Source organism: Peromyscus leucopus, chromosome 4, assembly GCF_004664715.2.
Source record: "Peromyscus leucopus breed LL Stock chromosome 4, UCI_PerLeu_2.1, whole genome shotgun sequence".
NCBI classification, from domain to species: Eukaryota; Metazoa; Chordata; class Mammalia; order Rodentia; family Cricetidae; genus Peromyscus; species Peromyscus leucopus.
This window is the reverse complement of record NC_051066.1, coordinates 21,984,395-22,011,285: the sequence shown is the minus strand read 5'-3', so window position 1 is coordinate 22,011,285 and position 26,891 is coordinate 21,984,395. Positions and strand designations below refer to the sequence as shown.

Below are 26,891 nucleotides of genomic sequence, written 5' to 3'. Positions count from 1 at the left end.
TGGCTTTTCCAGTGGACTAGAGTTCAATTCACAGCACCCATTTCAGGTGACTCACAACTACCTGAAAAATCAGCTCCATGAGATCTGATGTCCTTGTTCGGCTTTCTAGGGTACCCACAGGCATATGCAATACACATAAATAAACCATAAAATAATGATTTTTAAAGAAATGCAGTCTCTGCTCAGTGTGTTTGGGTTGGGTCTTGGGAATCTAGTCTTTTCTATTACAAAGCTCCCAGAATATAATTGTCACCGGTCCCTTGACCACATTTTGTGTAGCAAGACTGTAAGTTCTGAAAACCAGTGGTTATATACAAACTCTGCTGAACTTTCCATCTTATATTTTTGAAGACACAGAAGAAATGGAATTTTTGGAACTGTCAAGAATCCTTCCAATATGTTTCAGGAAAACCTGCCACCTTCTCAGAAATCGTTGGAGTCTGTTTCTGTTCCCACTGCTTGCTTGGGCCTGCAGCATCTGTTACTTGGTCTGCTGCAGCATTTTCTTACCTCTGATCTTTCATTGTTTTCTAGCTGTAGAAATGGTTACTTTAAGAAACCAGACCGGTTCGTTCCTGTGTGGTTTTTTTTTTTTTTGCCTACATTGTAGCACTTTATTACACTCCTATGGCTTTCAGTACAAAGGCCACAGTGCCAAATAGTTCAATCTCGCTTGCGAAGCAGACTTACAGTTGTTGTTTCCCCAATGTTTACACCCTGTAGGTTCAGAAATCTCTACCCCTAACCCTGTTCTCTGGCTCTCTGATTCCTATTCTAATACATATTCATATTATTTCCCTATCATTCTTTCTTCTACATTTGAAAGGCTCCCACAGTTTCACAGTAGCATTAAATTTGAGGATACTTTGTTTTCCGTTTTCTGACAACCTTCCAGTTACTACTTTTATGTGCAGGATGCCATTCAAATGTTTGTTCTCTAAATACAAACCTATTTTTCCGGAACAGCTTCTAGAAGGACCGTTCCCTTTACTGTGTGAACATCAATTTGATACTTTCTTTGGGACTCTACCCTCATTTGCTTGGTTATTTACTTACTCACTTTGTTGTTAACATGAACATACTGGTGCTTCAGACTGCTTTCTAAAAAACTAGGATGGGAAAAAGTAAGCTTCAGAAGGTCAGCCATATTTCCCTTAGGAACTCACAATCTAGTGACTCAGGGTGATTCTGGATTAAGTAAAAGATGAATTCCTTGGTCAGCTAGGATTATCTCACCCAGACAGAATGGTATCTTGGATACAGGGCACATGGTGGGTATCCAGGCATGTTTGATAGTTGTTCAACAGACTTGACTTTCATGAAATAAGACATTTAGAGACTTTCACTTTACTCCTTATAAAATAATAAAAGCCCATATATTTGAAGGACATTATTCCCTTTGGCACACCAAATCCCTTAAGGAAACAGAAAATAAAAGTAAATGTGATATCCCAACTCAACTGAATGATTGAAGTATATCTTGGACAGATTATGCATTTGCTTATTCTGCACTTATTTTATAGCAAAATATATAGAAAGACAACTAACACTAAAGACATTTCAAAAATTATATGGAAACCTACCACTGTAGAAGCTTCCTAAAATTTATCCAAAAATATTTATAAAAAGATTTTAAATGCAATTACTCTGTAGTAGGGCAACAGTACCTCTACTAGAAACTAGAAGATAACAAATACTAAATGTAGTGCCAAGAATAGGTTACCTCTTTGGGAGTTGTTGGCAAGAAAGCCTATAGACCCTCCAAACAGGTCATTTCCAATGCTCTTGGTTATTCTCTAGAACATGATAGTAAGAGCCTGTTGCTGAAGGCACCACACACATTAAGAAACCAAGCTGGTACTGACCTAGAAGCTTTTGATGCACTGGATAGCCTTCATAATACTAAAAGATGTTATGGATGTTACCAGAAGAAAGACAAAATCACTAATCTTAACCAGCTGTGAATTGTATAGTAATGACTGGCTTTGCAACACAAGCCAGCTTATGTACAATAGTGACATAAATATCATGTGAGTAACCAACCATTTTCTTGTTGTAGTTAGGGCCTCTTCCATAAGTTGAAACCCATACCTGGAACTGTTACCAGGACTGAGAAACTGTGTTTAGACAGGTTACAAGCCCCAGGGGAGAACTTACAGTTATTACTCTTTTAAATGGACAGGGCACTAAAATGACTCTTAATGATATATCATTAGTACCCATAGATTGGTGGATGTGTCAACTATCATCAAGAAAAAAAAAAGCTTCTTTGTGTTGTATATGGCAATTAACACAGAGACTAGTCAAGGTGCAGAGAATAAAGATCCTAGAATATTCAACCCTAAACCAGATATCTATATTAAACAACCTCCTCTGAAGGCTTAGTGATAATTGTAGAGCTGAGAGACAGTGGGAGAAAAAGAGCACGTTTTCCTTCAAAGTGAAGACTGAGGTGGGTTAGCCATCGTCTAGTGAAAACTATAAATTCAAGAATATATGGAAGTGGATCAAAATACATTGTATGAAATTATCAAAGAACTAACGAAAATGAGTTAAATAAGCATATTTTTGCTCTGGGCTCTAAATATAGAAACTGGTGGATTTATAGTAGACAAAATTAGGAAAACTTTACTCAAAATTCACTCATAGAAATCATTGTATCAAGTATTTATATAACAATATAAATTTTACAAATACCTTAGATATACTTAAACCACGATTTTACATTACTCTTACATCTAGTGCATATATTTCAATCATATCCAGATTTTCCTTTGTGTTATTTAATAATTACATTGAAATATCTCTTATATTTACATAGCAATTCAATTTTAGGACATTTAAAAATGTATCTAAATCATATAGCTGTGTATTTTGGGTTAAGAATGGTACTCAAGTATATAAAGTTGAAAAGCCAGTGCATTAGCATCTGTCCCAGTTAACCTTAATCGTCAATTTGACACACCCTAGAGGCCGTTGAGAAGGGAGTCTTAATTGAAATGCTGCCCAAATCCAACTGATTCATAGGCAAGTCTGTTAGCATCTTTATTGTTAATTGATAAAGGATCCAGCCCACGTGTGTCCTCCATTCCCTGGGCAGGTAATCTTCAAATGTATACGAAAGCCACCTAAACATGAGCCAAAGAGTGAACTAGTAAGTGGTGTTACTCCATAGTTTCTGTTACAAGTTCCTGCTTGAGTCCCTGTCCTGACTGCCTTCAATGATGGACTATGACCTGGAAATGTAAGTCAAATAAACTCCTTTCTCACCTATGAAACCAAGCCAAACCAAATCAAAACAAAACAAAGGTACTCAAAACTTCTAACTCTTACACCCATATTTCTTATATAATTCCATCTAGCTTTTAAAAAATGTGATGAGGATGAGAATTTCTGCAACTCGTAATTTTAGTTGGATTTCTCTAAATAGGCTCGAGAGAATTATCTTCATAGTTTGCAAAAATTGTCAAATCTATTACCTTTCCTACATTGGAAATATCATTATTTTTTACTGACTCAAATATAATGTTAAAAATTTAAAATCAGTGCACATAAAAAAGCCTCAAGAATGGGTATGAACCATCACCATTCTTTAAAACACAATAGAATGTAAAAATAGAATATTGAGAGATGTGGCCTGAGCTGAGACTAAGGGAAGTTAGCTCAGTGGGAGGGGGGAGTAGACTTGAGGTGATGTCAGCAAGCTAAGCTGTGGATCAGGGTCATTAGATCATTTCCCTGGAAAACAAATTGGGAGTCCCAGACTTGGGGGGTGGGTACACCTTGAGAAGAAGGCACAGACAATGAAGAACTGTTTATAAAGGTACAGTGGAATTATGTTTTCCCATTGTACTAGTTTGAGTGCAAACATTTGAAAAGCAACACAGGAAGTAGGTAGAGGAGAAGAAACTGTTTTTATTCTTCAAGCTCAGTTTTGGGCTCTGGAAGATTCTACGTCTGATAGAAAGATATTTTTGTTTCTGTTTCCTTCTTCGTTTTCTAAAAGTGACCTTGAACATAATATGTAAAAGAGAATGGTCTAGAACTTCTGATCCTCTAGCATGAGTCTCTTGAGTGCCGGGATTATAGGTGTGTGACACCATGATTACTACCCACCGCAAAATCTTGGTCTTATATTTACTTATAGTCATGACATCTCACATTTTGTCTACATTTTTAAGCCAATTGATTTTGTGTACAATTATGACACATCTATTTTCGGCAAGAGAGTTAAAGAGTAGGGATGTTGCCTTTAGTTATTATTTAAACAATCAAAATATCCATGAACAATTTCTCTAAGAAAATAATTTTGATGTTATAGCTCACATTTTTTTATATAAATTTCAAGTAATGTATTTGTTGTTTTTAGATTTATGTCATATTGTTTAGTGGAACTAGTACCTGACTTTCCTTAAAGGATGGGGGATATACTATGAGTAATAAGAAACAAACTTATTTTCTGAAAACACACCGAAGGTATTATATTTACAATGAATACTTTTCCAAACATATTGGGGAACCCATTCCACATCCTACAAAATACTTTAAAAAGAAAGTTACATTCTTTTAGGCTTTTGAGGAATCATGATACAAGTAGTATAGAGACAAAGTGAGTGGGTGGACCACATGAATCTTGAGTACAGAAAGAATAAATGATCTTTTGCATCCAAAACAGTTTTCTCAACACAGAAAGCTGAGAATGTAAGAAAGCTTCAAATATCATGCTTAGAAAGGGCACTTTAAATTTAGTTGACAATAATGAGTGACAATCCTATGCTTAACTTCATAATAAACTGTTAACATGTGCCTATTCTCTGTCATGGAGTAGAGAGGATAAAATTTTTAGAGGAGTTCAAAGAGTATTATTTTCTTTTGTTTATAATCACAACAGTGTACTAACATTTAGGAAATATTGCTGGAGAGTAGAGCAAAGAGCCCTCTGGATTTGGCCTATTATTGAAAGAAAGTTGACGCTTGACCTAATGAAATCAGAAATTGATTAACTGCAGTTCATCTAAGGAGAAATATGGTCACAGTGTTACTGCCAGGGTCAAGAAGTAGATGGGGTGATCTAGTGACGGAACACCCAAAGGGTTACAGGGACTTGAGAACAGCTCATGCTTCAAGATGCATGGCCTTGGATGCCCAAAGGGCAGAGGGTAAGATCAGCCCCCTAGATGGCAAAGAAGAGATTCATCAGAACTTGCTTTGCTCAGTTCACAACTAAGTCCTAGTATCTAATGATTCATAGGGAACTAAATGTTTTGAAGAAATTACAATTTATGGGTTCTACGAAAGTTTGAGATTGCTGCTAGCTATCATGAAGACACATAGCAATATAGGCAAGGTCACATAGGTGCCTGATGTAGTCCTGAAACTTTGTAAATAACAGTGTTTGGACAAATGTATTCAGATGCCTGGTTATCAAGAATGCATTTAATCTTTAATGTTTTTCTTCCCTGAATTTAAAAACTAGCCTCAATAACATTTTAATGTATATTTTATAAGTCATCTGAAGTATTTTTCAACAAAGAGCTCCTTTAATCTACGGAATATGATCAAATGAACAGATAGTCTTTAAATAACTGAAATTATTGATTTCTTTTATATTTTTGTTCAATAGTTTTCCTCAAGTGCTATTGAATAAAACTGGTGCCACAAGTGACATTCTTTATTTTTGGGGGTGGGGGTGGGGTAGGGTTGGGGGGGAAAACTAAGGTGAATGACCATAGCACTTTATTAAGAGGATTTGTCCTTCTATCTTCCAATGACATGATAACCCACAGTAATCTATGCAAACATTATGAGTTTTTTTCAGGTAAGATCTTTTATTTTTCTTTGTAACTAGATTTGATTTATCTCTGAAAAGTTTAATATTGTTTTTTTTCTTTCTTGGCAGATGGCTTATTCATCTTATTATTTTCAAGCATTGGCAGGGTTATACTGTTTCATATAAAATTCATAATAAGAAAACCTTTACGATATGTATTTTTATGAGTCTCCAGGACAGGCTTCCCAGTGTGTGTCTCAAATAACTGCTAATTACATGTTTATCTGAGAAAATAGTATGAATTTTCAATTTGGGATAATAAACATATTACAAGTTTTCTTAATTATATATTTATCATAAAGGCCATAGGGTCATAAGGATAAAAAAATACTGGTTTTGGGGAAGAGTAGGAAAAAAATGGGTTATCAAGATTGTATTTAAAAGGTCTTACTATTAATCATAAAGAAAATTAGATCTTTCCTTAAAAGTTTTCATATTACAATTTTAAAATGTAAATATTCTTTTTACTGAATTACAGAAATGCCTAATTTCTAACTTTGTGTGTGTCAGTGTTTAATTGAAAAACATTAAAATATAAACAGAAAAGATGAAAGAGGTAGTATCATTATAAATTGTATATTCACCACCTAGATCCAGTAAGTTAGTTGTTGGGACGATACCAGACTGAATCTCCCGTTATATCCATATCTTGCCTTGCTGGAGACTCATTTCCTGACATGCTGCAAAACCTTCCTTTCCAGGCTTTGTCTTCTTTGCCCCATACTGTTCATCCTGGTTTAGAGGTACTATATCACTTTCCTGCCACTTCTGTGGTTTTGTTAGTTAGAACCATTCTGAGATCCTCATTTCCTTGGTGGAATTGTTGTAGGTCTGAGATACTAGGAAACATACTGTATAGAAATGATGTTACTGGGAAGTCCCAGTTCTAGGGGCCAAGTCCCATTTATCTAGGAGTAAAATCAGAATGAACCATTCCTTACCTGTAAATGGCTACAGGAGGTCCAATGTGATTTGTGCCTTATATATGATTTCCTATATGTATAGGAACATGGGTCAAGATCTGAGCAACCAGTTTACAATGAGACCATACTTTCAGCTGTTGCTGATGACAAATATGATTATTTAGAGCATTACAAAATATCACTGCTTGTCTATCAAATTTTTTTCACTCTGTATGATAATGGTTATACCAGGGCACCATAGAGGTTTTCAGATGTTTAACCTTCAGCATTGTATTCATATCTCATTCAAGACATCTGTCCCTGTCTTCATTCCCATAACCTTGTTATGGCATACCATCATGAAGGTGTATGAAACTGAGAAGACTGCATTGAAATACTTCTAGGGTTTTGCCAAAATGTATTTTTATCTTATTAAAAAAACCAAATGGAAATGCATTTTCTTTTAGTTCTTTTACCATGTGACTTTTAAAACATGTTAATTTTGAGTTCGTACATTTATAAGGTTGAAGATGTTGTATATAAAATTTATCCTTCACACTTGCAGATTTTATAGTTTGGCCATTTTATAATCATGAGATAGATTACTACAGAAGGGCCACATTTTCTATCTGTTTGTCTCTCTGTCTGTCTTTATTTGAAGGCAAAGACAAGTGAATACAAGAATTTTGTGTACATTTTAGTGGTATTTGCTAAGAAGCAACGTTCATATTCAGTGACTGTGAATACGGGAATAAACCAGAGCTTTGTCTGAAGTGCTTGCTGGATGCTGAAGCTTTCCATTAACCAGGACTTCTTAATGACATGCTCTTCTGGGCATTAAGTAATCAAGGGCATCTCTTGGCTCCCTTCTACTGGGTCCTGACGTGCTGCTCCCAAGAATGCCCTGGCTGCCATTTTCACCTGGTGAGGTGCCAGGGGAAGGACCAGCTGCTCATATTTAGACTTTTGCAGCTATGACTCCCGTATCCAATTCTGGCTCATCTCCTGTATTTCCTGTACCCTCAGGGAGAAGGATGTAGAGTATGTGTGCCCTGCTCCAGCCTTCCATCAGACACCACCCTTGGCTCATACCCTTCTTGGTGCCATCTGCTTGGAGACATAGAGGATAATAAAAGAGCTCCTATTTATTGAGTGCCTGCTGTGAACTAAGTATTTACATCTCTAATTTCAAAATTTCACATGATCCTAGAAGGATGTTATCAGACCCATTTTTATAGATCTGGAAAGGAACACTTGGAAAAGTTAAAAAAGCTCTCCCAAGTAATCTGATGCCATGATTATATTTGGGCCTTTCCTCTCTCCATCAGTGGGAGAGACTCTCTCTCTCCTTGGAGAAATCTGTGAGCACTGTGTCTGACTGACTCTTCACTTTCCATAGCAGCCTTCCCTAGGGAGCTGATCTCCTGCTCTCCTCCCAGGCTGCTGTCCTGAATTTCTCACAGAGATTTGGCCCTCTCATTGAATTTTCTGGCTTCTTGTCTGTTAGACTCAACTGATATCTTAAAATATCCGATTAGTACTTGATAGTGTTGGCAGGTTGGAATCATATTTTTGAAAGAAAAGTATATTTTAACTCAACTTTCTGAATTCACTCATTTGGGAGAACATATTTTTCCCATGTTAAGCGGAAAAACTGGACAAAGAGATGACCACCTGTTAGTTGCTAATGATGTTCAAATGCCTTTTAAAAAAAGTAATTCTGGCTTTATCTGCTTACAATCTTGGCGACAAAACTCGTGGGAACATCAAGGGCACAGGAAGCCAAAGGCAGTACACAGACAATACAGTTTGTGCTTGGACTACTAATAAGGAAGAAGTTACTGTGAATGTGAGTCCACATAATTATTTAATCTCCAGACAGTGACTTAAAACATAATGTATGATTTCAGAAACCTAAACTTTGGGTGTTCCAGTATAAGACCTAGTTCAGAATGGTTCCGCACAGGGGAATTCCTACTTGAAAAAGAAGTTTTAAATAAATCAGATATAAACTATGCTAGCAATGATTTCAAATCTATGGTCTAATTTAATATGTTGTGGATAGGTCAATCACTATGCCTTTCAAGTGAAGATGAATATACACTTAAGATAAGATGTAATGTAGTTTAAACAGTGATTAACTGTGTTCTATTTTGAAAGAAGTCTTACAACTATACATAACCAAGAAGATAAAGACATGAAATATTTTTGAAAATTATGATTAGCATTAAAGACTAAATGGACTTTTTACTTTAATAGTAAAATTAATCTAAAAGTGTTGGTGTCTTGATTTAAGTTAACTGCTTATACAGATTTTATTTTCACTTTTAAGCAAATGTCCACCCAAGTTCAAGTTTGAAACAAATTAACATTTATTTGTTCAAGAGCAGGTTGTGAAAGCAGATTGCTTGAGTTTGACTTGTGTATCTTAACTGTCTTACACACATTACCACCATTCTAGATGCCTTGGCTAACACATTTAAAGCATAGGATTAAAAATGGTAATAGTTTCTTTGGATTGATGAGTTGGTATAAGATAAGTACTTGGAACAGCATCAGGAGTACTGTACTGTCTTATACAGTACTGTATTAAAATGCTGTGTTGTATTAGTGCTATTTTAACTTAAAAGTCTTTGTATAATTAAGGACTTGAATAAATACCTGCCTCTCCCCTTATCTTTAGACAAGAATGACTTTGCTCTCATACTAAATAAATGATTGTCTTTCCCAATGGGCAGGGGGGAGAAAATACAAAGAAAGACTGAGTATTCTTCTCATAGAATTTTTTCTAAGAAACATTCTAAACTTTTAATGTAATTACTGTTCAATACAGTACATGTTAGCCTCAGTTTCTCAAACATGTTGTTGTGAAATTTTTCCCATTGCTTCAGGGTTTTGAAGCAAGTCAAGTTCTCTTTCACAGCTGTAATTAAATCTCTGATTTCAGATCCTCTAATCACTGCGTCACAAACCCTTGTGTGTTTACTACAAAATATTTACATAATTAACGTTAAACATGTACTCACAACTGAATTCTAACGCTGTAATCTTACCTTATACCTTATGCCATGGGAAATGAAAGGGGAAAACTCAAGAATTAGAGGAAAACATTATTGAAATGAAATTAACTCTAAATAAAATCTTTTAAAAGACATTGCTGAGTCTCCATCAATACTCCATGTACCCTGTAGACATAGACAGCAACGACTTCTTCAGCTGTAGCCTTACACAAATGGCTGGCTGGATCAGCCTTGGGGAGTTGGAGAAAAGTGTGTCATAGGCCTTCCAACAATGTCTTCTTTCAAAAAGGCATCTCTACTCAGCTTCTCCTGTAACATCGAGAACTGTGGATCCTAACAATTAATTCAGCTTTGAAAGACACATTGCCGCACATACACATACTTTCCTAATGACATATGTGTAAAATGACATTTATTACACATTTTTAGTTATACTACATGTATTGAAGTGTTTTAACTTACTGACTTGTTCTTAAGTTTCAAAAGCTAGGATCCAACTACATATACTTCTAGACAGAGAAAAATGGCTAAAAATAACTAGATAGAAGGTTCAGAAAGATGCTATAGTTTTTACAACTGAGGAATTGGTTTCTCTGACACGAAATATATCTACATGTGCTTTCAGAAGTCTAGGACTCCATTTTACTTGGTGAGATAAATGTAACCTGTTCTTATCTCCTTTTGTTGAGAAAGAAGTAGGATGGTTAAAAAAAGAATTAAGTTTTTTGAAGATCATAATGCAAGTGGTATGAGTTGTTCTCACTCCAAATTCAATTGTTTTGGAAGTAGAACTTCCAAATGTATGTAACTTCACTAACTACCTCATCCAGACATTACATTTCCTGTCAACTCTGGGATATACATTTTAAATCTTCCTGGTGTTCTGGAAGTGTGGATGAATAGTTGCATAGGCTGTTGGCTTAGTGGAGCCAACTGTGGTGGCTGTTGTGTCTTTAATGTATGAAAATCAAATGGTCAGCATGCCAGATGCTTGACATTTCCCACTCTTAAAATCAATCACCAATCTGAACTCCATTGTTATTACTCAGAGATTCAGAGGTTTGCTGTAAGCAGAGACCATGACCTTGGAACAATTATTTTCTAAAAAGACATTACCAACAACGATGTGAGCAGAAAGCCCAGACTGCCCTCCAGCGCATGATCCCTAGGTAAGAAATGGCTACAAACCTTGCAAAGCAGTCTGGCTTTGGCTCAAATCTTGTCTTTATGCATTTGTATTTCATAAGTACTGCATTTAGACAGAGGTAGAAAAAGCAAGTCAGAGAAAACACTCACTGAAAGACTTCCTGTTCTCTGGTTTCTCTTCTTTCCTGTGACTGTGGCAGTGACTCAGCAGTTCAGTACTGGAGGATCTCTGGAAACTGAACAACTCCAGGGACGGGCAACTTGGATTCTTCGGCTAGAAATAATAAGCAGTAACTTGAATAATTTGACTTAGGAAGAGAAGATTCACCAAACTGTTCTGTGTTTTATCTTAATGCAAATTTAGCCAGACTTTGGAAAAAGTTAATTATTTTGTGATAATGACCTCTACACTAAGCATAATGCTTACACTCATGCATACATCTAAATAGTACTTACTAAATGCTTTGAGTTAACTCAGCTAATCCTCTCAGACATTCTGCAGGGCCCAAGTTTAGCAACATTATTAATACTGAGGAAACAGACAGAAAGAAAAGAACCCACCTTTCCCAAACCATACAGCTAGTAAATAGGATCTGTGTTCAAATTCAGATTTTCTGGCCCTACACTCCATATTTAAAGTTAATAATCCATGTGTTTGGCTGTCTTTATATGGGGACTCTGTTGGCAGCATGAGAAGACTATTTTAATCTGTAAAGTTTGATCTTATATGGATATAATGAAAGATTTTAAATATATTATCCTATTTTTAGGATATTAAGAGCTCTCAAAAATATTTTTCCATATAATTTTATAAATATTAGTGAGGTGAAATTAAGTCAATAAGAAACAGCTTTAAATAATTTGAGCCTTTAAAACACATACTCTGGATATGTTATTAAGCCAGTTTTCTGAAGTTCTAGGTATCTATCATTCATGAGACAAACATTCTAGCTTAGCAATAAAATAATAAAAACAAGTATAAATGATTTTTATTTGTGGTATTATAACAGTAAGTAAGGTCATAAATGCATAGATATTTACTTTCCAGAATTTATATTAGAGACTACATAAATGGAAAATGTAAAACTGCAGTAGTTTTGAAGTGCTTGTGTGCTTTTTACAACCTCCAGTAAATGAATGCCCATGCTATTCTAGAAAAAGAACACTGCAGTTTTGAAGGAGAGAAATTAAATGACATTTACCTCACAAATCCTGTCTGCAGGAAAGGTTCCTAGTGTTCTTTATTAAGCTTAAAATAGCTAATATCTCTCAGCTGTAGGATCCATTTAGATGTGTGAATGTTGTATGCCTGAGAGTAAGATTTAAATGACTATATTTTAATTAATAAATGTAACAGCCCAAACAAATACATACCAATCTGTCAATTGCATTTTTGATAGCATGGAACCAATCCAGTATGATGAAGTCAATATCTGACTGGAGAAGGAACTCATTTCCTGATGCTGTTGTGATCTGAGAGGAAAAATTGACAGGTAAGAGCACTACATTAGATAGATTTCTTACACGAAAAAGGCCTTTTCAAGGACAAGTTTATCACACGGACATATTTCCTTGTATTCCAGTAATTGTCTTTCTGGGAACTAAGAGAACTACTGTCATTTTGAACTTCTCTCTGTAAACTGTGTTTTTCATGTCATAACAAATACATGATTGTTTTAGAAATAGAAAGATTAACTCAGAGCAGAGCTAATGCTGTGTTACTCTGACTTCAGGAGAAGAAAGACAGGAAGTTGAGGGGTGCAGGCAGTGAACACGTAAGTTAAAAACCAACAGAAACGCACCACGTGTGTCAGAACTTACTCTGTGCTGTTGGCTCTTTCCTGTCTGTGTTTTTTTTTTTTTTTTTCAAATCTAATAGTATCTCTATATTTGATTTCCTTTTATGGTAGGCTCTAAAACAGATTATTTACCAGAGACTAATGCCGACTTTTGCAAATGGTCACTCAGATGAATAACTTTTGGCTGTTCCTGCCTTCCTATAGTAAAGCTCTACAGGAAAGTCATAAAAGACAAATTTCCTCACAAAGGGAGTATATTAGAATACAACTTCATTTGCATATTTGAAACTTTGCTAGAAAGTATCAAATCAACATCAGTTTCCAGACTCTCAGTGCTGTTAAGTAGTTGGCAATGCTCAGCCTAGCTATCCATTTTTTTTTAATCATAGTGGATCTTTCCCTATAGAAATCCCCATAGTGGATAGGACCCTATAGAAACACAGCAAGCAATACTCTTGATTTCACACATAAAAGGCTCGTTAGGGGAAAATTTGATTAGAGTGGGTGTGGACATGCTTTTTGTATGAGGCTATCAATCTGAACTGTGAAGATTTTCCTTTTGTCTTATTGGCTTTATTTTTGTCACAAGAGGACAGACATTTCTCATCAACTGTCACATATTAAGCCAGGCTTCAGAGCTTTAGAGGATTGGCATTTCAAGAAACTCGGTCAGGAGCCAGTTACCTCTTCTCAGCCTCACATGCTCCAATGGGTGAATGGTGAAAGGTGGCACAGGTTCAGAAAAACCATAAATCACACTTCAGGGCGGCTTTACAATTCTATCCGCAGTGACAAGGTTAACACCAGACAGCTTATTCTGCAGGTTTCAATAATTTTTATGGCAACATTTAACAACAATTATCTTGGAATTTTTTCAAGGTATAAATAGAATATAATTTCAATTAATGTGAACAAGTATAGTTATTGCTTGAATATTTAATGCATGTTCTTATGTTGGCTATTTGGTCTAAAGATTCTGACACTTTTGGATCAGTCACAATGACAAATGACTGGTAGCACAATAAATATTAATATTTATCAATCTGTCGATATAGGAATCTATATATTTAACTATCCCTTGCTGTCATTTCTATATGCTGGGAATTGTAATCAGAACCGCATGTGTGCAGAGAGGAATTCTCCTTATGAGGAGATAGACTCAGACTGTTGGTCAGTATAATTTCTACAGTTACAGTGACTCATGTAAGTCAGTGTTGTAACACGAAGTAGATATAAGATGGATATGTCTTAGGATGCTACAAATGTTTAACACAGTAAATGGCCTGTATTCTCCAGATTTACTATCAGTGCTATATGAACTCATGTAGACTGATATTTTGTTCCAGAAATATCTGATGTTGATTTTAAAGAAATTTTTGTTTTCACACATGTGAATATATATATTTCTTATTTATTTTCAGAAGCCTTTAGAGAGATGTGATACTGCTGAGGACAGCCACACACACATTCTTAGGTGACATGAGTTTCAATGTCAATTCTGGTTCCTTCAGTAAAGAGAGAAGTGGCCAAATTATAAAAAGGGAAAAATTGGAAAGTAAGAGGATTAGTTACACACCCTAAAATCTGACAGATTACTGGAGCCAATTACTCTTTCTTTCTCCCTCTTATGAAGTAAAATGGCATATAAAATTTAGGATGGTTCAAAATAGCCATGTGTCCATGAAAAGAACGCCAGGCTGATATTTTTCTAATTATCTTATTGCCATTGCAATGTTCCTTACTTACATAAAATCCCAAATATTTACTTTCTAAAGTACTGCCTCAGAAGCTAAAATCTAAAAACACGAGGTAACTTGTAACTAACACAAGAAAACTCATAGTGTCCTCAACTTTTAACTTCATTCTAAACGTAAATATTTTGATTATTAATATTTTATACACATCACAATTTGTTATTATACATAAAGAAAAATGAGTTTCCCAAGCACAAAGTACAACATAGTATATAATATGTTATACCAGTATAAATAAAACATTATTAAAAATATAAAAGGAAAAGCATTTAAAAGGAAAAGAAAAATATAATTAGATTTACTATATCCCAAAGGTTAACAAAAGTGCCAGCATAGCTCAGTTTTTGCCCTAGTAAATTCAAGCTGGGGCAAATAGATTTCAGCACTGCTTTGCCGTTTTGGTACTAGATGCAGAGTTCAGCATGGGCTTTTTTCCTGTTCACATAGCCAAACACAAGCTGTATTTTAAAAGTTTCTTTGTCTAAATATATTACAGCATTAATCATACACAATCAGTGACTTATAAATTCACCCTGGGAAGCCAGAATAAGGGCATCTATGAATGCAGCTCCTCTGAATCACCCTATCAGAGGCATCCTGCTCACATCTTCCTCTCGGTCTTCCCAGTAATCTTTGGAGTTCCTAGGCAGTGTGGAGAAGACTGCTACTGCTCTCTACAGTTTAAATGCATCCATTTCTTAATTACAGGCAGTAATTGACTTTGTTCTGCTCCATTCCAGACTCACACAGAAAAGTACCTTTCAAAACTCTGCAGGGTAAAGTCCACTTAATTCAGCTTTTCAATCTACTTTTTTTTTAATTTTCTTTTGAACTCTTGCCTCTTAAGAATTTCTGATAAGTGGATTGTGAAACATATTTGCACTTTAAACTAGTGAATCTTCAATTTTTCAACACAGGGCCTGGTGACAGTGGAGGACATTAGTAAAGAATGTAGCTTTTACTAAACCTTTTAATTGAAAAGAACATGATGCCAATTTACAGTGTTTTACAATAATAAGCAGAACCCATGCTAATGTGACCCTTGGTCATGTGCTATTTGGCAGATGCAGGCTTAAGACAGTGAAGACAAAACTCAGAGCAAACAAAGCAAGTTTTTGTAAAAGCTATTGGCTTCCCTTCTGCTTAGAATCCCTCCCTAGTTAAGTATCTAATGAAATCCTGCATCTCTACCAGGCTGCATTTTGTGTGTGTGTGTGTAACAAGTCAGCAAAGCACCTTTTGCAAAGTTCTCTAGCATTGTTGAGGATAAATATGTTTAAATACTTGCCTGGAGATATTCACCTCGCTATATCTTGGGAGGTATACAAATAGCATTTACTGGTTACAACAGCAATCCATGGGTGAAAACACATCACTGGTAGTGCCTGAAAGATGCCACTACTGCCTTTTCAATGCCTTAGTCAGTTTTACTCCAAGTATTCGTCCACTTCAATTCTTTTTAGCAATAAATTTATGTCAAAAATTATATAAGCAGTCTGTTGGCCAACAGGCAGAGTAGGCACATTCCTGGGATTTTTCTGAAATTCATTTGATGTCAGTTTCCCATGGGCATATGGGACTTTGGTCTGTATCTTTGGTGCCTTCAAAGACAAAGGTTAGTTTGTAAATTCCATATTCCACTGATAAGAGATATGGTGGGAAATTTTTTTAAGTGAATTGAATATTGTTATATTAACTGAGAACATTGTCAAAGAATAATGTTTTATTTTAAAGGGATAACATTTATATTTTTAACTATTGTCCTTTCTGATGTTTTCAAGTACTTTCGGCAACAAGGCAGTATTGAGTTTTAATTTGGATGAAAAATAACTATGTATAATAAATGACATTTATAGTAATAAAAATTTCCTTGGTTTTATTAATTAGTGTAGAAATGAACTATTTTTAAATCTTCACTTTTTCTGATTATAAGATATAGATTTATTGTGGAGAATGGGAAAGTTAAAAGTAACAAAGAATATAATTGAAACTGCTCATGGCTACACAGATTAAACATTGCACACATTTGACTTGAGCCATTATCAGTCTTTTGTAAATAATAACTGAATAAATATGATAATTATCAATGGGTACATTGATGTACCAGCAAGCAATATTTAATAGGCACATATTACTGACTTCTTTTTTAATTGATTTCAAACCTTCATGGGGTGGTTAGTGAATATCCAGAGGTGTCATTGTGCTCCTTTCTCTCTGAAGTGGAACCTTTCCAATTGCATAATAAATACTACCAATAATTCTATGACTATGGCATATTTATATGAGGGGGCATGTTTATAATTGATTACAAATATAATTATCAACAAACACTGATGAATTATCCACTAAGTAGGGGGAGCAATATTTGAAGTTAGTGGCATATGACCCTAACCCCTAAAACTGGAAATCTGTTTGACTACATAGGTCATATACGAATCAAGATAAATAACTGTAAAAAATGGCTTATCCTAGGTCCCAATGTGAGTGGCACAGACCATGCTCACGACAGGGAGGGAGGGAGGGAGTAACTATTGTGGCTACACTTATATCTTGGAGTTATGTATAACAGTTGGCCATGATAGGTTGTTTGTATCAGAATTGTAGGGTATTGAGGACATGAACACTACCACTGGATATGCAGAGTAACGACAGCTTTAGTGATCTCAAAGCACTTAAACATCTCCAGTGCAGCTTTTCTGCATCATAAAGTAATTTTGCAAATGAAGTAAATGAGGAAAATGAAGATGTCATTCTATTGAATTGGCATCATTTTAACTGATAGAATTTAGAGATCACAAAAACTTTGATTTCTGTTACAGTAGTTGAAAGCACACAGTTGTATCCAATGGAGAACTACTTAAATCTACAGAAAAGGTCCATGATGATTTCATGTCATCTACAAAAGTTAGAAGAGTGACCATAGACAAACTTGTTCACTTGCTTACTGCTATGCTAAAGAAGGAGCAGTAAAAACATCAAGAACATCTCTATCCTGACATTTATCTTTTTTTTTCTTCCTTCTGTAAATAACTACTCTTTTGCAATGAAAAATAATGTTTTTATGGCCAATTTGAGGCATTCAGAAATTTCAAACCCTAGAAAGAACTAAAGCAAACCTGCATTTAAATGCATGTCATTCACATTTTGCTGAGAATTAGCAATTGACAAAGAACCCAAGAAGATATTCCAACTTAAGTATGCTGAAATTATGCATAGGAAATGTATAATAAAAGATGTCAAATGACCAAGGAGCCTCAAGGCATATTAAATGATATGGCTATAGTGGTTCTAGAAACAAGTAAGAGCTAGAAAATTTGATTACTATTACATTTGGAGATACTTTAGATTTCATGATGGTATCACTGCACTTGAATTAAATTAAGTAGAAATAAAAAGTTATGTCAAAATATACTAAACTTATCTGAAGTGAGCATGAATTATTTTGTGATATTAATTTTGGCCATATCTTTATTTAATCCTCAGTGAATAAAATATAGATGTATATTTTGACTATGTCATAATGAGATAGCAAGACCTAAAACGTAAGCAATAAAAGCTTATAAAGAATAACAATTCAAGTTAACATTGTTTTCATGTTGCGTCATACTCATTGCTTTCGATGATCAAGTACAGGTTGTTGTGATTACACTCAAAGTTCAATTATTAGATCTCAAAGGCATTTAGGACCACTGGAGGAATTATATTATCAGGTCTGTGTCAGTCTCAAATAGCAGTTGTCTTTGAGTAACTCAAAATTTAAAACAAAACAAAAAAACAAAACAAAACAAAAAACCAAAAACTCTTCGGAGCAAAGCTAACTAAAACTAAGGGTGAAACATCAGCCTGAAGTGAATGGTCTTCAGTGTGTCTTCCAGAATGCTCCTTGTTATTTTGTGAGAAAGTATCTATCTTGTGCTCCCAGTGTTGCTGGATGTTAAGTAAATATATGCTGATTACAAAAAAAAAAAAAGGTTGCTTTGGTAACTCTCTTATTAAAATGCATTTGTAACCCCCATCTGTCATGAAAGGTTAAAAACTTTGTTTGCTTTGGAGAGCAGCCTTATACAGGGTTACCCTAGCAAACAATGATAGCAGTCTTCAGAAGTTGTGTGAGGAACAAGTCACTAGGGACCCACTTTTGTTTTAATTGGCACACACAAACACTTTTCTGGTCTGTCAAGAAGATCAAGCTAATATGCATGGAGGGTGTTATATTCTCACTTTGGGGAGTGGTAAAGCTCCCTTTATTTAAGTAATTTAAATGATAGACTGCAAAAACTTTGCAAGTCAGAAAAATGTTTTATACTTTCTTAGGGAATATTTGTTTTAAGGGACGGAAAATGTTCTACATATCTAAAAGATGTTGAACTCCATGTTATAATTGCCCTGTTTCTTCTGAGGCTGTGAACTGTTCCTAAATCTACATCTACTAAATCAGCCTGGCCACCAATGGATCCTGCATTTCCACAGCTCCCCCTGTGTCAACAAATGTGTATTCATTAGTTTCCAGATGTTTATTGGATATGTTTTCAATGCATTTGGGTGATTGATTTGCATGCACATTTATTGGAAACCTCAGTGGTGTCATCATATCAACATAACCTGCCCATGTAAGCAATTTCTTATTTAATGAAAAGTAAACAAATGTTGAGCTACATACTTGACAGATCTCAAGAGCATTCTGAAATATAAGGTTTAAGGGCAGCCTTTCAAGAAACAATGCTTTTTAATTGAAATTGAGCTGTACTTTTGACACTTAAATAATTTGGTCCATGAATTCTTACATCTGAGGTTTGTTCTGCATAATGAAGTTGGCCCTATAGTGCACACTCATACCCATGTCCCCTGACAACTGTTTATTAGCAATATATTTAAACTCCATAGTCATGTCACACAAACAAGCAAACAGAAACTCACTTTCATTATTTATCTGTGTTAAAGTGTTTTTAAGTATTGAGAAACAGTCCCCTTAATGTGCGTGGAAGAATACCGCCGGACTGATTAGAAGCCCAGTTCAGCAGTTCCCAGAGTTGTCACTGGAGTTGACGTCGCCTGTAGTGCTTCCATGAACAAACAACTGGGGAAGGGAAGGGACAAAGCTGATGGCCTATGATGTCATCCGAATAGGTCCTTGGCTCTTGATGTTTGGGAAGAGTATTCATCTCAACATAAATGAATCATCCCAGGACTTGTGTTCCCTGTTCCCATTCCTGTCATGAGTCCACTTAATACCCTGAGCTATATTCACATTTGTCCACTAACTCATCTAATCACATGACATTTGGGCACCTGTTGACTCCATCATTGTCAAAATGAAATGACTTTATTATTGTTTTTATTCAATTAAGGCTCAATTTAAAAATTTTTAATGGAAAAATCTAGATTCTCCTGGAATTTATGAGGGTGTCCCTAGTGAGGACTCATAGTAGTGGAGGATACAGAGTATGAACTGGGCATCTTTTGTAGCCAGGCAAGACTGCCAGTGGTGGTACTGGGTTATATTCAGCTGGGTTGTTGGCTGAGGAGGTCCCTAAATAACCCAGGCTGAGGCTAACACAGATGGTTGCTCTCTGAAAACTGACAGTTGGGTCTATTTCAAAGGACAACATCTACATAGCTCATTGAATGCAGAGAGGTCATGCTGGTACCTGCATGGAGTCTTCACCCTCTGTTCCAGTCTTTTTGGTGCAAGAAGGTACTCAGCAGGCTACAGAAAGAAAAACCTGGACACCAAGCCAGACACAAAAACTTCAACCTACAATCTGTTCTGTCGGCAAGATGTGCTGGGGCAATGGTAGCTTAGAAATTGTGGGAGTGGTCAACCAATGTTTGGATTAACTTAAGACCCACACCATGAGACAGAGCCCATGGCCCACACTGCCTGGATGGTCAGGAATCCAAGACTGGTTATTCTAGAGACCTAGGCAGAACCAAACACAATTGGGAAAAAAAATCAATGAAATTCCCCAGGATATTCTCCTATACTTGTAGATCCATGCCCTATCCAGTCATCATCAGACAGGCTTCCTCTGGCAGCAGATGGGAGCAGGTGCAGAGAGAGACCCGCAGCCAGATACTATGCTGAGAGAGAGAGAGAGAGAGAGAGAGAGAGAGAGAGAGAGAGAGAGAGAGAGAGAGAGAGAGTCTAAATTGGAGTTCTCCATCGGATCTTTCTCTTGCAGATCAGAGAACACCACGAAAAAGGGGGAGGAACAATTGTAGGAGGCAGAGGAACTGGAGAACATGGCCCAATGAACCAATTAAGTAGGGTTCACATGGATCTACAGAGACTGAAACATCAAGCAAGGGGCTGGCCCAGATCTGCAGCAGGTCCTCTGAGTGTATGTTGTGGCCCTTAGCCTGGTGTTTTTGTGAGGCGCCTAACAGTGAGAGCAGGTGTATCGCTGACTCTTTTGATTGCTCTTGGGACTCTTTTCCTCCTATTGGGTTGCATCATCCACCCTCTATATAATGGCTTTTGCCTTGTCTTATTGTTGTATTGTCCTGTGTGGCTGTCATCTCTTGGAGACCTGCTGTTTTCTGAAGAGAAATGGAGGGGGATCTGGGGAGACGGAAAGTGGGGGGACCAAGGAGGAGTAAAGGGAGGGGAAACTGTGGTTGGGATGTATTGTATGAGGGAAGTATCTATTTTCAATAAAACCTTTTAATAATAAATAATAAATAAATAAGAAAATTATCTTAAAAGTACAAAACTCCCTCTCCATAGGATAGGCCAATTTTATACTTTTCTTTGTTTCCATTTTGGATCCATTCATAAACTTTAAGTGTTTATCTTATTATAAACATCATGTACACCTTTATGAAAATTTGTGCTCATGCAGCTCTTTAAATTACTATTCTCCCCCATGTGGACTGAGTTACCCTATTTTTCACTTTCTCCATGACATCAGTCATATCTCTTCCACTACACACAGGACAGCCATAGTAAAATGATCTGTGCAATTTGAACACTTATTACATTGTGTGATTGTCATTCAGAAGCTTGTCCCAGGTGTGACTGTGCAATAAAAGTCCTTTCATTGGACTGCCACACCATGTGTGCTCTGGCTCCTTCGGCTCCACAATTTCCTGCTCGTCAGTTTCCCTTTGCACTTCTAGAATTCAGACATACAGAAATCATTGTGTTCCCTAACTATCCTATCCTAATTTGTGTCTCTTCCCTTAGAAAAGATTGTTCCTGCTGCCAGAACCCTCTGACTTCATCTAGCATCTCATCCAAGGCAATTTAGATCTTACTTTTTCAATAAAGACTTCCCTAGAATGGACACCCCTATAAGCATCCACATGATCTGTTTCTCTCTTGTCATACCACACAACAGAAATCTTTGTTTCAGTTCCATGTGGATCTTTCCATTCTCATCTTATGTTCTAATCACTTTGAAGTCACTGACAAAAGTGTGTGGCTGAACAACTCACAAATACAGAGCTATTAAGATGGTAAGTAAATAAAAAAGTGATTCACTTAATACACAACAGTGAATGCATACTATTTTATTGTTTGATATGGCATGGTAAATTTAACTCATCTTCTATTACAATAAAATCCTTTAAGGTGCAATAAGGTTTCATTAATTCACATAATATAGGTAAGGTAACTTTGATATCCATTGCTATCCACTTTAGCAGGATAGACTAAGAAAACCATTCTGAACATCAAGAAGAACTGTCAAAGGAGTGTATTTTTTCACCAACCAAGGCATTCTAGTCTTCATAAAATAGGATTATAAACTGGGGGAGCCAAGAAGCACCAAGGGTTGTTTGGATTTCAGTGCTTACAATTCTATTCCCAAGCCACCCTGTATTGGGGAGGGATAATCCATGCTGTTTTGTCCAGGGATCCCACACTGTGTCTGAAAATTCCTACCTATGAGATGTGTTATAAGAAAATGGACATGATTTCAAGATTTTTGGAACTAATTCAGAAGGTAACAGGCCAGTTCCTTAGAGGACCACAATGATGTAGAATATTTATTGCTGATTCCTCAGAACTGCAGCCATTGGCTTCACTACTAAACAAGGAAACTCTACTGGGAAATGGTACTATTTATGCCACTAATACTTCCATGTAGACACATTAGCTAATTTTCAGATATGGTGACTTAAGCAAATGAAAGTATTATCACTCATACAAGCCTATTGCTAGTAAGTGCTGAGGTTGTACAATAGGAATAAAAGATGCTCCCATATGTAAGTATTTCTGTGCTATTGTAACATACTTGGCAATGATTTTGAGTGTTTATAAAACATTCAAGAGTTGTTCCATGTCTACTTACATTAATGAGAACACCTGTTAGCTTTAGTGCCATACAGACTTATTTGCATCAGATTCAGGTTTTCACATACTGTACATCACTTTTTGAAACAATTAGATGCTTATAGAGAAATACAGCTCAGGGAAAAACAGCAGCTTGAATGCCTTCCGGCTCAAGACAATTCAACTCCAGGTTTCAGTGAAAACCAGAAATCTGCTGAATTATAATACTTCACTTAGAAATGAATGTAGGTGTACTTTATATTTTCTACATTGAGGAGAACAGAAGACACATAGAAAAATCTGTGCTTTAATGTTCAAGTAAAATCACAGCCAACAAAAATAGTTTCAAGATGGCAACAAGTTAGGAACTACGAAAAGAAAAATTCTTATAGGAGTCCTGGAGGCCTCCTACCAAAAAGCTGGTCTCTGCCAGTCTTCCAAAGCTCGGACTAGTGAGGAGGTATGTACAGATGTGGATGCCTTTCGTGTCATGTCCGGCCCTTTCCTAGGGAGCCCTTTCTCTGTGATGACAGAGCTCAAAGGAACGAAGATGCTGAGGCTCCCAGGCTTTTGGTCATTGTGCCCCACACATACCAACAAAGAAAATGTGAACCATTCTCGGCAAAAGCCGGGGAGTTTGTTTTATTATTCCCCAGAATAAGTAATCACAACTTCTGTAGATCTCACTCCATGGCATGTCTGTCTACCACTCCCCACAAGACATTTAAGATTCTGTAACTTTAAATATTTTCAGTTATTGAAGAGAGCATTCATACAGTTCGTCGAATCACAGCCTCTATTATCATCATTATATTTGAGAGGTGCAATATTTACATCAAAATGACTCAGTTGGTGATATATTCTAAAGATAAATGTGTATTTGTGATCTACAGAAGTGTGATTTGTAACTCTTTACTCAGACACAAACAAAATACTTCTGTGCTGTCTAGTAAACATAGATTAGCCAACACACACTTGAATAATTCCCCATGACAAATGTCACTTTGTCCTAGGGAATGAGGTAAGGAAAAATATGGCCCACAAGAAATAACAGTCTACTTCATCCTTTGCAGTCTGGCTGTGTGCTTTGGGCAGATGAAGCAAGATTGACTGAGGATCTAGGAATCAACTGGTGACATTTTCTGTCTGGAGTCTAAGCTATATAATTCAATAAGGAAAGGTAAGACTTGGTTTTTGATTTCTGATCATTTTGACAGAATCCCCTGTGACTATATTAGACAGTAGAATGTATCAACTGAGCAATAGCCCACCTGATAACAGGATATCTCGGATGACCTATCACTCCATGCTATGATAAAAGTGTGCACCCAAACCTAAACACACCTTATTTCAAGATACAAAATGGTGCTTGTGTTGGTACAAATGACAACATTAAAATAAAAATCCTGGTTGTACCATTAGCAGGATGACCATATAATTTACTGTCCAAACTGCTATCTTGAAGCCAACCACTAAGGCTTTAATAATCCCTATGAGCAACTTACCTAATAAAATAGGTATAAACCAGATCTAATTTTGCACATACTGCAACACGTGTATTGCTAGTTGCCCCCCTCCCCATAACACAGGGAGTCACTTAGCAACTACCGATCTTGAGATGCCAACTAAAGAAATGCAATGGTTTCAACTCCAGGAACTGAGGCAACCCCAGGAAAACTTGGCAGTGGCCTTTGTTCTCAAGAAGTATATAGTGGGACATACAAAACCAGCATGGGGAACAACTGACTCACAGTTAAGATGGAAACATAAGGAATCTTATGGAAAATGCCAGCTTCTCTGACAGTAAAGTGGAATGTTCAGAGAAAAATTCTGGAAGAGAATCTTCAAAGTTCAGAGAGGTTAAGTAGAAGAAAAGAAGGAGATAGTACTACACATGTGACTGTAAGGCCAGGAAGGTACAGTCCTACAGGGCATTGAGAGACGGCTCACCAGTACTTACAGCCTCTTGCCCTTCACTCACCCTTCAAATGGGAGTTTGCTTAGCATTCCCTTGTGAGCCACACTTCTTCCTTAAGCATGCATTCTTTCTTTCTTTAAAGATGTAGAGTTTAATGTGTGCATGTGCATATTTATGCTATGTACATGTAAGTGCAGTGCTTGTTGATGACAGATAAAAGTAGAGGATCTCTTGAGAGCTGGAGGTGCTGGTGATTAGAAGTCACTGAATGTGTGCTGGGAACTTAACTCAGGTCCTGTAGAAGAGCAGCAAGCACTCTTAACTGCTGATGCATCTCTCTAGCCCCTCAACACATGTTCTTAAATGATTGTATTACCTAAACTGTATTTTTTTGTGTTTATTTTTAAGCTTGTATATGATGTTGTGTATCTGTGAGGTATGTACATGCTTGTGTGTGCACTTGTGTGTAGAGCCATGAGGTTGACAATGACTCCCCACATTTATTTTTCAAACATATCTCTCATTATACCTCAGGCTCATCCATTTTGTTGGAGTCGCTGGCTGATGAGCTTTAGGTTCCTGCCTGTCTCCCTTCCACACAGAGGCTGGGGATATAGGCGTGTGCATCCCCATGACTGGCTCCTGGTCTCATGCTTGCATAGCAAGAACTTTACCCAGTGAGCCGTCTCCACAGACTCTCAAACTCTTTTTCTCTGAAATTTCTTTTTAATTAGTTTACAGATAGAAGGTTTTCTTACAGCATCTTCTTACGTGTTTAGTTTTGGTTGACACCACTCAGCCTCCGCTGCTCCTGATTATCCCATCCTTCCATCCCTGGTGTACCCTCTACTACATTCATATGATATGTATTCTATGGCCTTTGCCACCCTTCTCCCTAAAATCTTCCTTTTTTCTTCCTATCATGGATCCCTTTCTAGTTTTCTCATATATACATACATATATATATATATATATATATATATATATATATATATATACACACACACACACTAATTGCCACATTAGTATTTCCCAGGTCTAGCCATTCTCCTACAAACCTCAGGATTCTAATTTTGTTTATGGATGAATAAAATCCCATTGTGTAAATGTAACATATTTTCATCATTCATTAATCAGTTAATGGACATCCAGACTGATTCCATTTCCTGGCTACCATAAGAACAGAAATAAACATGGATGAACAAGTGCCTCTCCATTGGGAATTAGTTTTGCTAGATATTAGAGTTCTGAAGTGACAAATCTACATTTCAGTCCTATTAGTGCCTTTTCTTCCGCATTAGATGTGTCGTCGTCACTTCCGGGCTGACTTTCCTGATGCTGATTGGAATGGCATAATCAACGCCCTGTATCCACTTTTTGCTGTAGTCCAGATTTGATACTTTATAATTTGTCTCTGATATTTTCTGTTTTTATTCTTTTTATTAATTATGACCAAGTTAGAATTTGTGCTTTTACATTTCTACCTATAGTTTGAAAAAAAAATCAGTTAACACCTACCTCACAGAAAACATCAAGAGGGCTACAGGAAATAGACTATAGGACAAATTATAATACAATACTTATAATACAATAAGTAAAACTGACACGCAGTAAGCACAGGCAATATTGTTAATATTTTTGCTATAGTTACTTGGCTGATTGATTCATTAATTGTCACCTGGATTTTGCAAACTTTCCTCATAGTTCTGGAAACTCCTTAGGCATCATCTATTTGGGATAGTGAGCATATGTCCTTGTGAGCTTGTGTGCTTGGCTGGAGTACTACAGCCTCTCAGTTAAGGATTGTACAGTGAATGAAAGTCAGCTGCCCTAGGTTGATTCAGTAGAGTTGTGGTACCAGCTAACAGAAGGCCTTGCAATTTAGGAAGCATATGACTTGGTAGACCAGAAGAAAGCAGTGACTGGGCGCTGAGAGGATGCATCAATGGCCTCATCACAGTGTCAGAGGAGGAGACATCTTTTCACAGTGACTTTGCTGACTGTCAAGCCAACACTCTATTTTGGGTGGGCTGTGCCAATATATCTCTCTGAAAAGATGACATACCACCTCTACTTGATGGACAGTGCCTCTTCCATGGAGTCCCAAGTGTTCTAACATTCTTTCTATTGCTGGGCTTTTACTCTCCATTTTCACAAAGCTGGGGCAGCTTGTTTCTCTGCCTCTGACTTTTTAAGATGCTTGACATTTGAATTAGGACTGTAACCCTACCCTAAGAAGACTTTACA

The 26,891-nt window shown here is 36.5% G+C and overlaps 1 protein-coding gene across 3 annotated transcripts in view; it reads right to left on the bottom strand.

Moving 5' to 3' along the window:
• Arhgap15 (Rho GTPase activating protein 15) overlaps positions 1 to 26,891 on the bottom strand; it is a 602,692-nt gene that overhangs the window by 290,342 nt on the left and 285,459 nt on the right. For all 3 annotated transcript variants that reach the window (XM_037204746.1, XM_028881759.2, XM_037204747.1), the window contains 2 exons: positions 12,273 to 12,371; positions 11,049 to 11,172 (listed from right to left, as the gene is read on the bottom strand). In XM_037204746.1, coding sequence (XP_037060641.1) covers positions 11,049 to 11,172; positions 12,273 to 12,371 — 223 coding nt within the window. The remainder of the gene's footprint in view (positions 1 to 11,048; positions 11,173 to 12,272; positions 12,372 to 26,891) is intronic.